The following is a 14,572-nucleotide window of genomic DNA, read 5'->3' as shown; positions in this document are numbered from 1 at the left end:
CCTAAACCCAAAATCTCTCTGGTCTGAGAGAGTATGGGCTTAACTGACCCCTAACCCCTGACCTCGCTGGTCTGACCATAGCCTTACGTAGGCTAAATCCTGATTCTCTACCCTTCTCTCAAAGTGTGCACGTGTATCTCCGTCATGGATTTATCAATGGTGGAAACTCCCTCCAGTCAATACTTAGACCAATCCAATGGTTTTAAATCCACGATGGGAGTGTGCAAGTGCATGCTTTCGGAAAAGTGTGGAGAATTGGGATGCAGCATTTGTGCACTTGTTGTGCACAATTGTAGTGAGATCCAAACTAGCCACTACCCAGAGTGCACCGGGACAACGTTGAGACACAGAGAGTATGTAGGGTGAAACACTCAAATACACTTACATTATCTAGAAATGGGCTGTGTGTGTGTGTGTAATCAGAGTGGCTGAAAATTGCCAATTATGTGAGATTAAGACTCTTATCAGGATAACACACATGACATCTCAGTTATACAACACACACCTACTGGCCTATTGTATTGACTTCAGTCCATTCACTCAGACCCGTGTGTGTGTGATGTAGGTTTAGAGTAGATTTCATAGCTCTCACACACTTACACCCTGATGGTGTAGCCTAATGGCCCTTTGTTTACCTATCGAAATTTGAGCCGCAGGTGAGGCGATGACGTAGCCTCCAGTTCGTCCTTTCCACCATTTTGTTTCTAAATGCAACAGAAAAGACAGCATTTACAACTCTTTAATACAACATTTATACACAGGCCCTCATTTGTCAACATAAAAACGCAGCCTAAATGTGTTAATATTATCAAGATTTATCTAATTCGGATTTTAAAAAACGGGGATATGTTAAATCGAAAATGTATTGAATGTTTAGCAAGGTGCTAGGACTCCTCTACGTCTGACAGATGGAAATTATGCAATGATGTTCTTCTGCACCTGCAAGTCCCCCTCCTCTGCACACACACACATAACACATTGATAGTACAAGGGAGGAGGACATTCGGGTGGAGCAGCGTTGCGTGCTGCAGCGGATACTCTAGGTCGTTAACGCGCGCGGTTCGTCTGTTGCAGAACAGGTGTAGGTCGGTGTGTGTGTGAATAAGAGAGGCGACAATGAGCCGTAGCTGGTGTGTCTGTGTGTGAGAGGAGCAGGAGTAGAAGAGAGAAAGAGAGAGACAGACAGACATGGAGGACTCTGAGTCCGGTGGAGAAGATGGTATGGTCGGCGGCTGGCGGTGGAATAACCGAAACACCGGAGCTCGAGACCAGACTCAGCTAAGGCAGAAGATCCGGGATTTACCGGGACTGTTGAAACATGGACTGCACCTAAGGAAGAAAAGCGTGAGTATCGACAGAAAAATGTCCCTTCCGTGTGTGTGTTTTGGTTATTCTTTACCGTCGAGTTACCTCCTATCTCTGTCACGATTCACCTAGATGTGCTGTTGTTCCACACACGACCTCACTGTACCACCGTGTGTGTACGCTCGTGCTCTACAGGCTCCCGCCATTCATTGGTTACGTCCAGAATGTGTTTTTAGATGCCGTACCTATGTATGCAGTAGCCAAGGCAACACATGTCTTGGTCCAGTCTTGAATCAGTTTCACCAGAGATGTTACTTGCCCATTCATGTAGCCTACTGTAATGCCCCCTTGGATTCTAGGGAGCGAATATGTTATCTGACAATGACAGTGGTACTAAAGGTGTTTCTCAACTCTCCTCAAGTGGGTGTATGTTAGTGTATAGTGTATATGTTGAAGCGTGAAGGTATGGTAGCTCTGTTAAGACCTGTCCTGGAGGAGGGAAGGACACACACCTAACCTACACACACAATAATAAAGAACTGAATGACTGTCCAAGGTGTGAGCCCAGGGTTTGAAGGAAAGGCTGTGAAGAGACTAAACAAGAGATTAGGTCTGTCCTGACATGTTCAGCAATCAAATTAATAGTTGTATAACACAGATGAAAGCATAGAGATCTTGTGATGTATGTTTTAGAGGTGTTATCAGACAACAGCTGTAGTAGAAAGATCACAGTAGGAAGGTGTCAAGTGTGTGTGTGGTTGATTTCATGTTTCCATTTTGACTCCCCTGTGTTACGGATCTACCAGAGAGCAACACAAGATGAGTTTGTGTGTGTGTGCCCAGTGTATGTATTAGAGATCTTCATGGGTCACCCAAGACCCGAACCAGGACCTGAGCAGGTCCAAAATACAAACTTTTCCCTTGGGTCGGGTCCTGTTTGATTGTCATCAGGTCTCGGGTTTATGTAACTACAGCTGATAGGCCCGACTGGACCTGACCACGGCTCTGCATAGCCTATAGCATATTTATTTTATGCTAATTGCGGCTCCATGTGTGCATCTGCATGTTGATTTTGTCTATCCCCACCAGATGCTTTCCATGGCACGCAGGTTAAAATACCAAAACCAACTGTGAACCAACTATATTCATTTGGGGACAGGTTGAAACACACACAAAACATTCATGGATTTTTAGCTAATTTGTCCTTGGAGATAAACATTGGTTTGTTATTTTACCTGAAATGCATGTCCTTTTTTTGTTTGTTGCTGAGTCTTTGTAGAATTTTTACCCATGTTGAGTCATACCAAATCGTATGTGCTCTACTCCAACAATTAATCCACAGATGAAAAGGGGAAACCTAGTTTGTTTTTACGGTACTGTCGCCGGACGCTCTGGATTGCAGAGGCGCACTCTAGGCCTGGTGCGTGGTGCCGGCACTGGTGGTACCGGGCTGGGGACACGCACCTCAGGGCGAGTGCGGGGAGGAGGAACAGGATGTACTGAACTCTGGAGGTGCACTTGAGGAAGAGTGCGAGGAGTAGGAACAGGACACACCGGGTTGTGAAAGTACACTGGAGACCTGGTGTGTATAGCCGGCATCAATTGTTCCGAAACTTTAACATGTTTCAGGATTAGTACGAGGAACTGACACAGGTGGCATCGGACAGCTAACACGCTCCTCAGGGGGAATGCCGTGCATATTATGCCAAACCAACAGCTCTCTCTCTTCACTCTCCTCCAATCTGTCCAATAACTCTTTGACAATCTCAGACGGGTTTCTGTGGCCTACCTCCCCAACATCGTTGCTGTCCTCTCTTACTTCGCTGTTCCTCCTGCGCTGTTTCCACCTGCATCCATGGTAGGCGATCCTCTCTTGCCAAAATCTCCTCCCACGTCCATGATCCTTTACCGTCCAGTATTTCATCCCAGGTCAATTTTTCCACAAAGCGCTGTTCCTCCCTTTCAATTCAGGCCACCATAGACCTACATTTACCTAGACATACCAAAACCACATAGATATACAAAAACCCTAGACAAGTCGAAAACACACATACCCATCCTCGTCACACCTGACCAAAATAATACAGAAAACATAGATAACTAAGGTCAGGGCGTGACAAATTTGTTAGCTTCTCCTTTTTCAAGAATAACTTTCAACAAGAAGTTTCAAATTATCATTATCTGGTGAGTGGAACTGTGTTTTTTATTGCAGCAAGCTTGCTGTTGTTAGCCATATCTTTGAAAATATGTTTGTGAAACATTGTTGAAATTAAAGTGGAACTGACAGCATTTTAGCAACATTATTCATTATTCTTATTAAAATCTGTTCAGGAAGAATATGACATTTCCTGACAAGCGACCACTTAGATATGGTCATACTAAGGCATTTGTGGAAATTCTATAGCAATATAGCGTGGGAAAGCGGCCGTGCGTTTGGACAATTAATAGACACTGCAGTAAATAAAACCAAATAAACTATCTCTTATTCAGGACCGGAGTTTACACAGAACGATGTTGCACGTTCGTAAATTCATCAGTTGTTCTGCACTCTGGCATACTCAGATGAAAGTGCTCTGAAATCGGAGTAGATAGCCAGAGTGAATTTGCGAATGCAAGAGATATGCTAACTGGATAACAGTCGTTCAAGTTCTTGCAAGCTAACCAAATGACACCTGCATCTCTAGCTGTTTATAGCCACTGAAAAACGATATAAGATGGAAAAGTCAGTCGCTCACCCACTCCAATGGCATGACATGACATCCTCCTAGCAGCTAGCTAGCTAGCTATCTAGCTAATGTTAAGCTCTGTGTTTTTAGCTTGCTACATAAATAGATACGCTAGCCTGTTAGCCACATTATGACTGACTTGTGATCGTTGCCCTTGATATTTTGATTGTATTGACAATCCCAGCCTTAGTTACATCTGTGATTCACAACCTGATAGCAATATTTTTTGGTCTACCAAGAAATGTATTGGTGAATTATATGAATCATGCATTGAACTGCATCCATCTATCTGCCAACAATGCCTTAGTGTACGTCATGGAACGTTGAGTCAAATTGAACCTATTTTTAAAACCTCTTATAAAGTTTTTTTTTTTTAGCATAAACTGGGAATTTGATATTTTTGACTGATATTATGATTGTCTGTTTGTTTGATATCTGCAAAGTAGTTAAAACTCTGTCAGTTCCACTTTAAACCTTGTCACCGGTTACTTTGTTTGCTAAACATGAAATGTTTTTTGCAATGGGAAGTAATACTTGTACATTTTGATTGGGAAATGCCTTATGGTTGTGTTTTTGTGTTCTTATGATTGGGACCTACTGGATTATTATGTCAGAGTTTATGGACTGCTTATCCTGTCTTTCCATCGGCCCTATGCAATGGTGCAGTGGTAGCTGGAGAAGTGGATATATTAACATTTTGCCAAAAAGTTTACAAATTTCCCACCCAGTGAAGGAAAGGCACTTTGTGTGAAAAATCATGTTTTCCTATGTTTTTTTTAACGAGTTTTCCTATAGATTTTTCAGATTTTCGCTCTCATCCACAACAATGCTTAAACCACATCAATCTGGATGTGTGGGCCAGTCAGAGCCTGGCTCCCCAGTGGTTGGGCCTCTGTCCATCTAGGCCCATCCATGTCTACACCCCTGATTCAAACAGTGCATGATGACAATTGCGCATCACAAATAGCCTACTAACCAACACTTTGGACAAAACGTTTTGCATACCCATTGTTGCCTTAGTTAGCATTTACTGGTAGATATCATAAGTTGAAACGTCTTTCCTACCCTACCGGCTACCGATGTCATTCTTCTGTGAGCTGCTCCATGCCAAAAGCAGTTGAGAGCTGCACATTTGCTGCCTATGTGTGCGGCACCCATGTGACTGTATTTCACGCGCTTTGCGATTGTGTAGGCTACTTTGTGCATGATTTCTCTATTATGCTACATATTTGATAAGTCGTACACCTCCACTACATTACTTTGATACACATCAGTAGGGATTAAGAGTACAAGCAATGCCCACTAAAACAAAAGTGGGTATATGGCTTATACCTGCGTATACCCTCAACTAGACCACTGGCCCTTTGTGTTTTACAAAAAGTGTACTCTCCTACATTAGTGCTCTGGTGTTACGGTCCTTTCAGAATCACGAACCTGTCACATACTGAAGACCTATAGGTTCACCACTGTACTAACCTGTCACATACTGAAGATCTATAGGTTCACCACTGTACTAACCTGTCACATACTGAAGACCTATAGGTTCACCACTGTACTAACCTGTCACATACTGAAGATCTATAGGTTCACCACTGTACTAACCTGTTACATACTGAAGACCTATAGGTTCACCACTGTACTAACCTGTTACATATTGAAGACCTATAGGTTCACCACTGTACTAACCTGTCACATACTGAAGACCTATAGGTTCACCACTGTCACATACTGAAGATCTATAGGTTCACCACTGTACTAACCTGTCACATACTGAAGATCTATAGGTTCACCACTGTACTAACCTGTTACATATTGAAGACCTATAGGTTCACCACTGTCACATACTGAAGACCTATAGGTTCACCACTGTACTAACCTGTCACATACTGAAGATCTATAGGTTCACCACTGTACTAACCTGTCACATACTGAAGACCTATAGGTTCACCACTGTCACATACTGAAGACCTATAGGTTCACCACTGTACTAACCTGTCACATACTGAAGATCTATAGGTTCACCACTGTACTAACCTGTTACATATTGAAGACCTATAGGTTCACCACTGTCACATACTGAAGACCTATAGGTTCACCACTGTACTAACCTGTCACATACTGAAGATCTATAGGTTCACCACTGTACTAACCTGTCACATACTGAAGATCTATAGGTTCATCACTGGCTAACCTGTCACATACTGAAGATCTATAGGTTCACCACTGTACTAACCTGTCACATACTGAATACCTATAGGTTCACCACTGTACTAACCTGTCACATACTGAAGATCTATAGGTTCACCACTGTACTAACCTGTCACATACTGAAGATCTATAGGTTCATCACTGTACTAACCTGTCACATACTGAAGATCTATAGGTTCACCACTGTACTAACCTGTCACATACTGGAGATCTATAGGTTCACCACTGTACTAACCTGTTACATATTGAAGACCTATAGGTTCACCACTGTCACATACTGAAGACCTATAGGTTCACCACTGTACTAACCTGTCACATACTGAAGATCTATAGGTTCACCACTGTACTAACCTGTCACATACTGAAGACCTATAGGTTCACCACTGTCACATACTGAAGACCTATAGGTTCACCACTGTACTAACCTGTCACATACTGAAGATCTATAGGTTCACCACTGTACTAACCTGTCACATACTGAAGATCTATAGGTTCATCACTGTACTAACCTGTCACATACTGAAGATCTATAGGTTCACCACTGTACTAACCTGTCACATACTGAAGACCTATAGGTTCACCACTGTACTAACCTGTCACATACTGAAGATCTATAGGTTCACCACTGTACTAACCTGTCACATACTGAAGATCTATAGGTTCATCACTGTACTAACCTGTCACATACTGAAGATCTATAGGTTCACCACTGTACTAACCTGTCACATACTGAAGATCTATAGGTTCACCACTGTACTAACCTGTTACATATTGAAGACCTATAGGTTCACCACTGTCACATACTGAAGACCTATAGGTTCACCACTGTACTAACCTGTCACATACTGAAGATCTATAGGTTCACCACTGTACTAACCTGTCACATACTGAAGACCTATAGGTTCACCACTGTCACATACTGAAGACCTATAGGTTCACCACTGTACTAACCTGTCACATACTGAAGACCTATAGGTTCACCACTGTCACATACTGAAGACCTATAGGTTCACCACTGTACTAACCTGTCACATACTGAAGATCTATAGGTTCACCACTGTACTAACCTGTCACATACTGAAGATCTATAGGTTCATCACTGTACTAACCTGTCACATACTGAAGATCTATAGGTTCACCACTGTACTAACCTGTCACATACTGAAGACCTATAGGTTCACCACTGTACTAACCTGTCACATACTGAAGATCTATAGGTTCACCACTGTACTAACCTGTCACATACTGAAGATCTATAGGTTCATCACTGTACTAACCTGTCACATACTGAAGATCTATAGGTTCACTACTGTACTAACCTGTCACATACTGAAGACCTATAGGTTCACCACTGTACTAACCTGTTACATACTGAAGATCTATAGGTTCACCACTGTACTAACCTGTTACATACTGAAGACCTATAGATTCACCACTGTACTAACCTGTTACATACTGAAGATCTATAGGTTCACCACTGTACTAACCTGTCACATACTGAAGACCTATAGGTTCACCACTGTACTAACCTGTCACACACTGAAGACCTATAGGTTCACCACTGTCACATACTGAAGATCTATAGGTTCAACACTGTCACATACTGAAGACCTATAGGTTCACCACTGTACTAACCTGTTACATATTGAAGACCTATAGGTTCACCACTGTCACATACTGAAGACCTATATGTTCACCACTGTACTAACCTGTCACATACTGAAGATCTATAGGTTCACCACTGTACTAACCTGTCACATACTGAAGACCTATAGGTTCACCACTGTCACATACTGAAGACCTATAGGTTCACCACTGTACTAACCTGTTACATATTGAAGACCTATAGGTTCACCACTGTCACATACTGAAGATCTATAGGTTCACCACTGTACTAACCTGTCACATACTGAAGATCTATAGGTTCACCACTGTACTAACCTGTCACATACTGAAGACCTATAGGTTCACCACTGTCACATACTGAAGACCTATAGGTTCACCACTGTACTAACCTGTCACATACTGAAGATCTATAGGTTCACCACTGTACTAACCTGTTACATATTGAAGACCTATAGGTTCACCACTGTCACATACTGAAGACCTATAGGTTCACCACTGTACTAACCTGTCACATACTGAAGATCTATAGGTTCACCACTGTACTAACCTGTCACATACTGAAGATCTATAGGTTCATCACTGTACTAACCTGTCACATACTGAAGATCTATAGGTTCACCACTGTACTAACCTGTCACATACTGAAGACCTATAGGTTCACCACTGTACTAACCTGTCACATACTGAAGATCTATAGGTTCACCACTGTACTAACCTGTCACATACTGAAGATCTATAGGTTCATCACTGTACTAACCTGTCACATACTGAAGATCTATAGGTTCACCACTGTACTAACCTGTCACATACTGAAGATCTATAGGTTCACCACTGTACTAACCTGTTACATATTGAAGACCTATAGGTTCACCACTGTCACATACTGAAGACCTATAGGTTCACCACTGTACTAACCTGTCACATACTGAAGATCTATAGGTTCACCACTGTACTAACCTGTCACATACTGAAGACCTATAGGTTCACCACTGTCACATACTGAAGACCTATAGGTTCACCACTGTACTAACCTGTCACATACTGAAGATCTATAGGTTCACCACTGTACTAACCTGTCACATACTGAAGATCTATAGGTTCATCACTGTACTAACCTGTCACATACTGAAGATCTATAGGTTCACCACTGTACTAACCTGTCACATACTGAAGACCTATAGGTTCACCACTGTACTAACCTGTCACATACTGAAGATCTATAGGTTCACCACTGTACTAACCTGTCACATACTGAAGATCTATAGGTTCACCACTGTACTAACCTGTTACATACTGAAGATCTATAGGTTCACCACTGTACTAACCTGTTACATACTGAAGACCTATAGATTCACCACTGTACTAACCTGTTACATACTGAAGATCTATAGGTTCACCACTGTACTAACCTGTCACATACTGAAGACCTATAGGTTCACCACTGTACTAACCTGTCACACACTGAAGACCTATAGGTTCACCACTGTCACATACTGAAGATCTATAGGTTCACCACTGTCACATACTGAAGACCTAAAGGTTCACCACTGTACTAACCTGTCACATACTGAAGATCTATAGGTTAACCACTGTACTAACCTGTTACATATTGAAGACCTATAGGTTCACCACTGTACTAACCTGTCACATACTGAAGACCTATAGGTTCACCACTGTACTAACCTGTCACATACTGAAGATCTATAGGTTCATCACTGTACTAACCTGTCACATACTGAAGACCTATAGGTTCACCACTGTACTAACCTGTTACATACTGAAGACCTATAGGTTCACCACTGTACTAACCTGTTACATATTGAAGACCTATAGGTTCACCACTGTCACATACTGAAGACCTATATGTTCACCACTGTACTAACCTGTCACATACTGAAGATCTATAGGTTCACCACTGTACTAACCTGTTACATATTGAAGACCTATAGGTTCACCACTGTCACATACTGAAGATCTATAGGTTCACCACTGTACTAACCTGTCACATACTGAAGACCTATAGGTTCACCACTGTCACATACTGAAGACCTATAGGTTCACCACTGTACTAACCTGTCACATACTGAAGATCTATAGGTTCACCACTGTACTAACCTGTTACATATTGAAGACCTATAGGTTCACCACTGTCACATACTGAAGACCTATATGTTCACCACTGTACTAACCTGTCACATACTGAAGATCTATAGGTTCACCACTGTACTAACCTGTCACATACTGAAGACCTATAGGTTCACCACTGTCACATACTGAAGACCTATAGGTTCACCACTGTACTAACCTGTCACATACTGAAGATCTATAGGTTCACCACTGTACTAACCTGTTACATATTGAAGACCTATAGGTTCACCACTGTCACATACTGAAGACCTATAGGTTCACCACTGTACTAACCTGTCACATACTGAAGATCTATAGGTTCACCACTGTACTAACCTGTCACATACTGAAGATCTATAGGTTCATCACTGTACTAACCTGTCACATACTGAAGATCTATAGGTTCACCACTGTACTAACCTGTCACATACTGAAGACCTATAGGTTCACCACTGTACTAACCTGTTACATACTGAAGATCTATAGGTTCACCACTGTACTAACCTGTTACATACTGAAGATCTATAGGTTCACCACTGTACTAACCTGTTACATACTGAAGACCTATAGATTCACCACTGTACTAACCTGTTACATACTGAAGATCTATAGGTTCACCACTGTACTAACCTGTTACATACTGAAGACCTATAGATTCACCACTGTACTAACCTGTCACATACTGAAGATTTATAGGTTCATCACTGTACTAACCTGTTACATACTGAAGATCTATAGGTTCACCACTGTACTAACCTGTCACATACTGAAGACCTATAGGTTCACCACTGTACTAACCTGTTACATACTGAAGACCTATAGGTTCACCACTGTACTAACCTGTCACATACTGAAGATCTATAGGTTAACCACTGTACTAACCTGTTACATATTGAAGACCTATAGGTTCACCACTGTACTAACCTGTCACATACTGAAGACCTATAGGTTCACCACTGTACTAACCTGTCACATACTGAAGATCTATAGGTTCATCACTGTACTAACCTGTCACATACTGAAGACCTATAGGTTCACCACTGTACTAACCTGTCACATACTGAAGACCTATAGGTTCATCACTGTACTAACCTGTCACATACTGAAGATTTATAGGTTCACCACTGCGCAACATGTCTATAACAGGTATAAAGGCTGTTAAGATACTGTATCAATGTTTAAAGAAAGGAGTGTATGTATATATTTGACCTGGCTAAGTGGTTTTATGGGAGCTGATAATTATTTGTTTTTTTACTATGCTGGTCTTGGGAAGACATTATCAGATGCAGTCAAGACCGAGTACAAATGTATCCGACCCCGAGACAAGGCCAAGACACTCTATGTGGTCTCGAGACCGGACTCAACACCGGGACCGGTCTCGACTACTACAACACTGTGCATTACCACCACCAAATGTTTTGGAGTGTGGAACTCTTCAATTTAACACTGCCTATATGTACATATTACCTCAATTACCTCAACTACCCTGTACCCCTGCACATTGACTCAGTACCGGTACCCCCTGTATATATAGCCACGTTATTGTAATTTTGTGTTACTTTTTTAAACTTTAGTTTATTTAGTAAATGTTTTCTTAGCTCATATTTTTCTTAAAACCGCATTTTTGCTTAAGGGCTTGTAAGTAAGCTTTTAAAAGTCTAGACTTGTTGTATTCAGCGAGTGTGACAAATACAATTTGATTTGATCTTTCAATCACCCACTGAGGGGGAGTGCTCCTTAAAACCAATGAGGAGATGGGAGATGCGGGACTTACATTCGCGTCAACGAGTGTCTGCGTAGCCAGGCGCTAAAATAGATCCAAGTTCTGTTTCGTTCCTGGCTACAGAGAAGCTCTTTGATGTGACAGCAGTTTGGACGAAAGGTTTGAATAACATGTATGTGCAAATGTTGCAAAATGTGAGTGTGTACCACACTCTGTCTGAGTGTGTACCAGATATACACACACTCATTCACTGACACACATACCCTTCTCGCTTTGAAGTCATCACATAGATAAACATGTTGGGGTGTGCTGTCTCTCTCTCTCTCTCTGTCTGTCTGTCTGTCTGTCTGTCTGTCTGTCTGTCTGTCTGTTTGTCTGTCTGTCTGTCTGTCTGTCTGTCTGTCTGTCTGTCTGTCTGTCTGTCTGTCTGTCTGTCTGTCTGTCTGTCTGTCTAATCTCTCCAGTTCTTTTTCTTTCTTTCTCTCTCCCTCCATATTTCTCTCTTGCTCTCTCTCTCTCTCTCTGTCTGTCTGTCTGTCTGTCTGTCTGTCTGTCTGTCTGTCTGTCTGTCTGTCTGTCTGTCTGTCTGTCTGTCTGTCTGTCTGTCTGTCTCTCTGTCTCTCTGTCTGTCTGTCTGTCTGTCTAATCTCTCCAGTTCTTTTTCTTTCTTTCTCTCTCCCTCCATATTTCTCTCTTGCTCTCTCTCCTGTTCACCTCTCTCCCGTTCTTTCTGTCAGTAGTGGCCTCAGGCTCTGTGACAGCACAGCTCTGCTTTCTATCCTGTCCAGGAGGAGATGAGGTGTGTGTGTGAGAGGGGATATGCACTAGTGATGGGTAATGACATCACATCGGTTTGTATGAATAACATTGCAACTGTGTGGACTTCGACAGCTTTGTGAAGTTCAGACAATTGCTTGCTAATTGCCCGTTGGACCAAGTGTGAATGTTCTGTGGGCCTAACCTACCCAACCAGTTTGAATACAAAGAGAAGCCAGTTGATGGCGCATCAGCAGGCAGGTCAGTGGGCCTATGCTAAATTGAGTCTGTGAGAGGATTTTTTGCTTGCAGGAACAGTCATGTATGCTCTTTTACGTAATAGTGTAGGTTAACAGCAAGGATAAACCGATATTACAATATGCCTGGCTCATATCGATATCAAACAATATCGATATATTGAATTATCAATATTGGTAACAAACTGGTTTCTTATGTCTCTGTCCAAAGGGGAAATATGATGATGAAGAAGTGGAGGTGGGGGTAGAAGACTGTCTTTTCTCCTTCTCTGTCAGGAGAGAGACGGAGGGATGGAGACAGATGTAGACAGATTATAGATCTGTACATAGTTTGTAGGCTGCATTTCATGCTCTACTTCTCTCCTAACCCAAACATTGTCTGGAAATGTGTGGTTTAATACTGTGTGTTCTGACTGTGTTTTGATTGTGTCTCGATAGCAGTCACCGGATACCATCCCCGGACCCAGCACCAGCCCTACTGTTCACAAGGTACACACACTCTCACACACAGAGACATACACACACATGCATGCATAGGTTATCAAACGTCAGCAAATAAAGAATGTTTGTGTCTCACCAAACAGAGATGGCGTGACTTCATAGTCAAATACATATTGGTCAAATACATACTTTATGTCAAATACTTTGTTTTAGTGCTCTTTTCTTGATTTCAGTTGGATTAGTACGATGGAATCTCTAGAATAGTCCCAAAAGTACAAAATCCCCTCGCCTTTACACCTCAAATATTTGGAAGTAGGCTATTTGACATTATGTAGGGGACTTCAACCCTGTTCCTGGAGAGCTACCCTGCTGCAGGTTTTCGCTCCAACCCCAGTTGTAACTAACCTGGTACAGCTTATTAACCAGCTCATTATTAGAATCAGGTGTGCTAGATTAGGGTTGGAGTGGACGGTTGCTCTCCAGGAATAGGGTTGGAGAATCCTGATATAGATAGTACTTGACCCAAGTTAAAATGGTGACGTCATAGTTTCACCTAGCCTCTGTTTCACCTACATGTTTTGTTTCAATATCAATAGTTACACTGATATCACAGAGTTCTCTTGTGTCAACACACGCACACACACACACACACACACACACACACACAGAGAGAAACACGTCTGTGAAAACAACTATGTATTATTTGACTCACGTGTGTATGTTTGTCAGTCCTGCTCCCAGAGTTTCCCGTGTGCAGGGCGTGCGGTGAGGAATGCGTTCCTGTCTCATGGTCCGTACCCTGCTAAAGACAAGATTCACCTCGCCAGGATCATAAGGTGTGAATCTTTGAGTGTGTGAGTGTGATAGACATAGAGAGAAACAGAGAGAGAGTCAGTGTGATAGACATAGAGAGAAACATGGAGAGAGTCAGTGTGATAGACAGAGAGAGAGTCAGTGTGATAGACATAGAGAGAAACAGAGAGCGAGTCAGTGTGATAGACAGAGAGAAACAGAGCGAGAGAGAGTCAGTGTGATAGACATAGAGAGAAACAGAGAGAGAGAGAGTCAGTGTGATAGACATAGAGAGAAACAGAGAGATAGTCAGTGTGATACACAGAGAGAAACAGAGAGAGAGTCAGGGTGATAGACATAGAGAGAGAGTCAGTGTGATAGACAGAGAGAGAGTCAGTGTGATAGACATAGAGAGAGCCAGTGTGATAGACATAGAGAGAGTCAGTGTGATCGACATAGAGAGAGCCAGTGTGATAGACATAGAGAGAGTCAGTGTGATAGACATAGAGAGAAACAGAGAGAGTCAGTGCGATAGTCATAGAGAGAAACAGAGAAATAGTCAGGGTGATAGACATAGAGAGAAACAGAGAGAGAGCCAGTGTGATAGACAT

At 42.2% G+C, this 14,572-nt stretch overlaps 1 protein-coding gene across 3 annotated transcripts in view; it reads left to right on the top strand.

Annotated features, from left to right (window-relative positions):
* Window positions 1-695: 695 nt before the first annotated feature.
* Window positions 696-14,572, top strand: part of LOC110496523 (rap guanine nucleotide exchange factor 5) — a 64,205-nt gene continuing 50,328 nt past the window's right edge. Inside the window, exons 1-3 of one of the 3 annotated variants that reach the window (XM_021572478.3) lie at window positions 696-1,344; window positions 13,167-13,217; window positions 13,899-14,005. In XM_021572478.3, coding sequence (XP_021428153.3) covers window positions 1,189-1,344; window positions 13,167-13,217; window positions 13,899-14,005 — 314 coding nt within the window. In that variant the 5' untranslated portion in view covers window positions 696-1,188. The remainder of the gene's footprint in view (window positions 1,345-13,166; window positions 13,218-13,898; window positions 14,006-14,572) is intronic. The other 2 variants (XM_036953253.2, XM_090209032.1) reach the window with 2 other exon arrangements.

This window comes from Oncorhynchus mykiss, chromosome 18 (assembly GCF_057628025.1).
Source record: "Oncorhynchus mykiss isolate SJ-2025 chromosome 18, ASM5762802v1, whole genome shotgun sequence".
In the NCBI taxonomy this organism is placed as follows: Eukaryota; Metazoa; Chordata; class Actinopteri; order Salmoniformes; family Salmonidae; genus Oncorhynchus; species Oncorhynchus mykiss.
The sequence above is the reverse complement of the archived record's forward strand: the minus strand, read 5'-3'. Positions and strand labels throughout refer to the sequence as shown.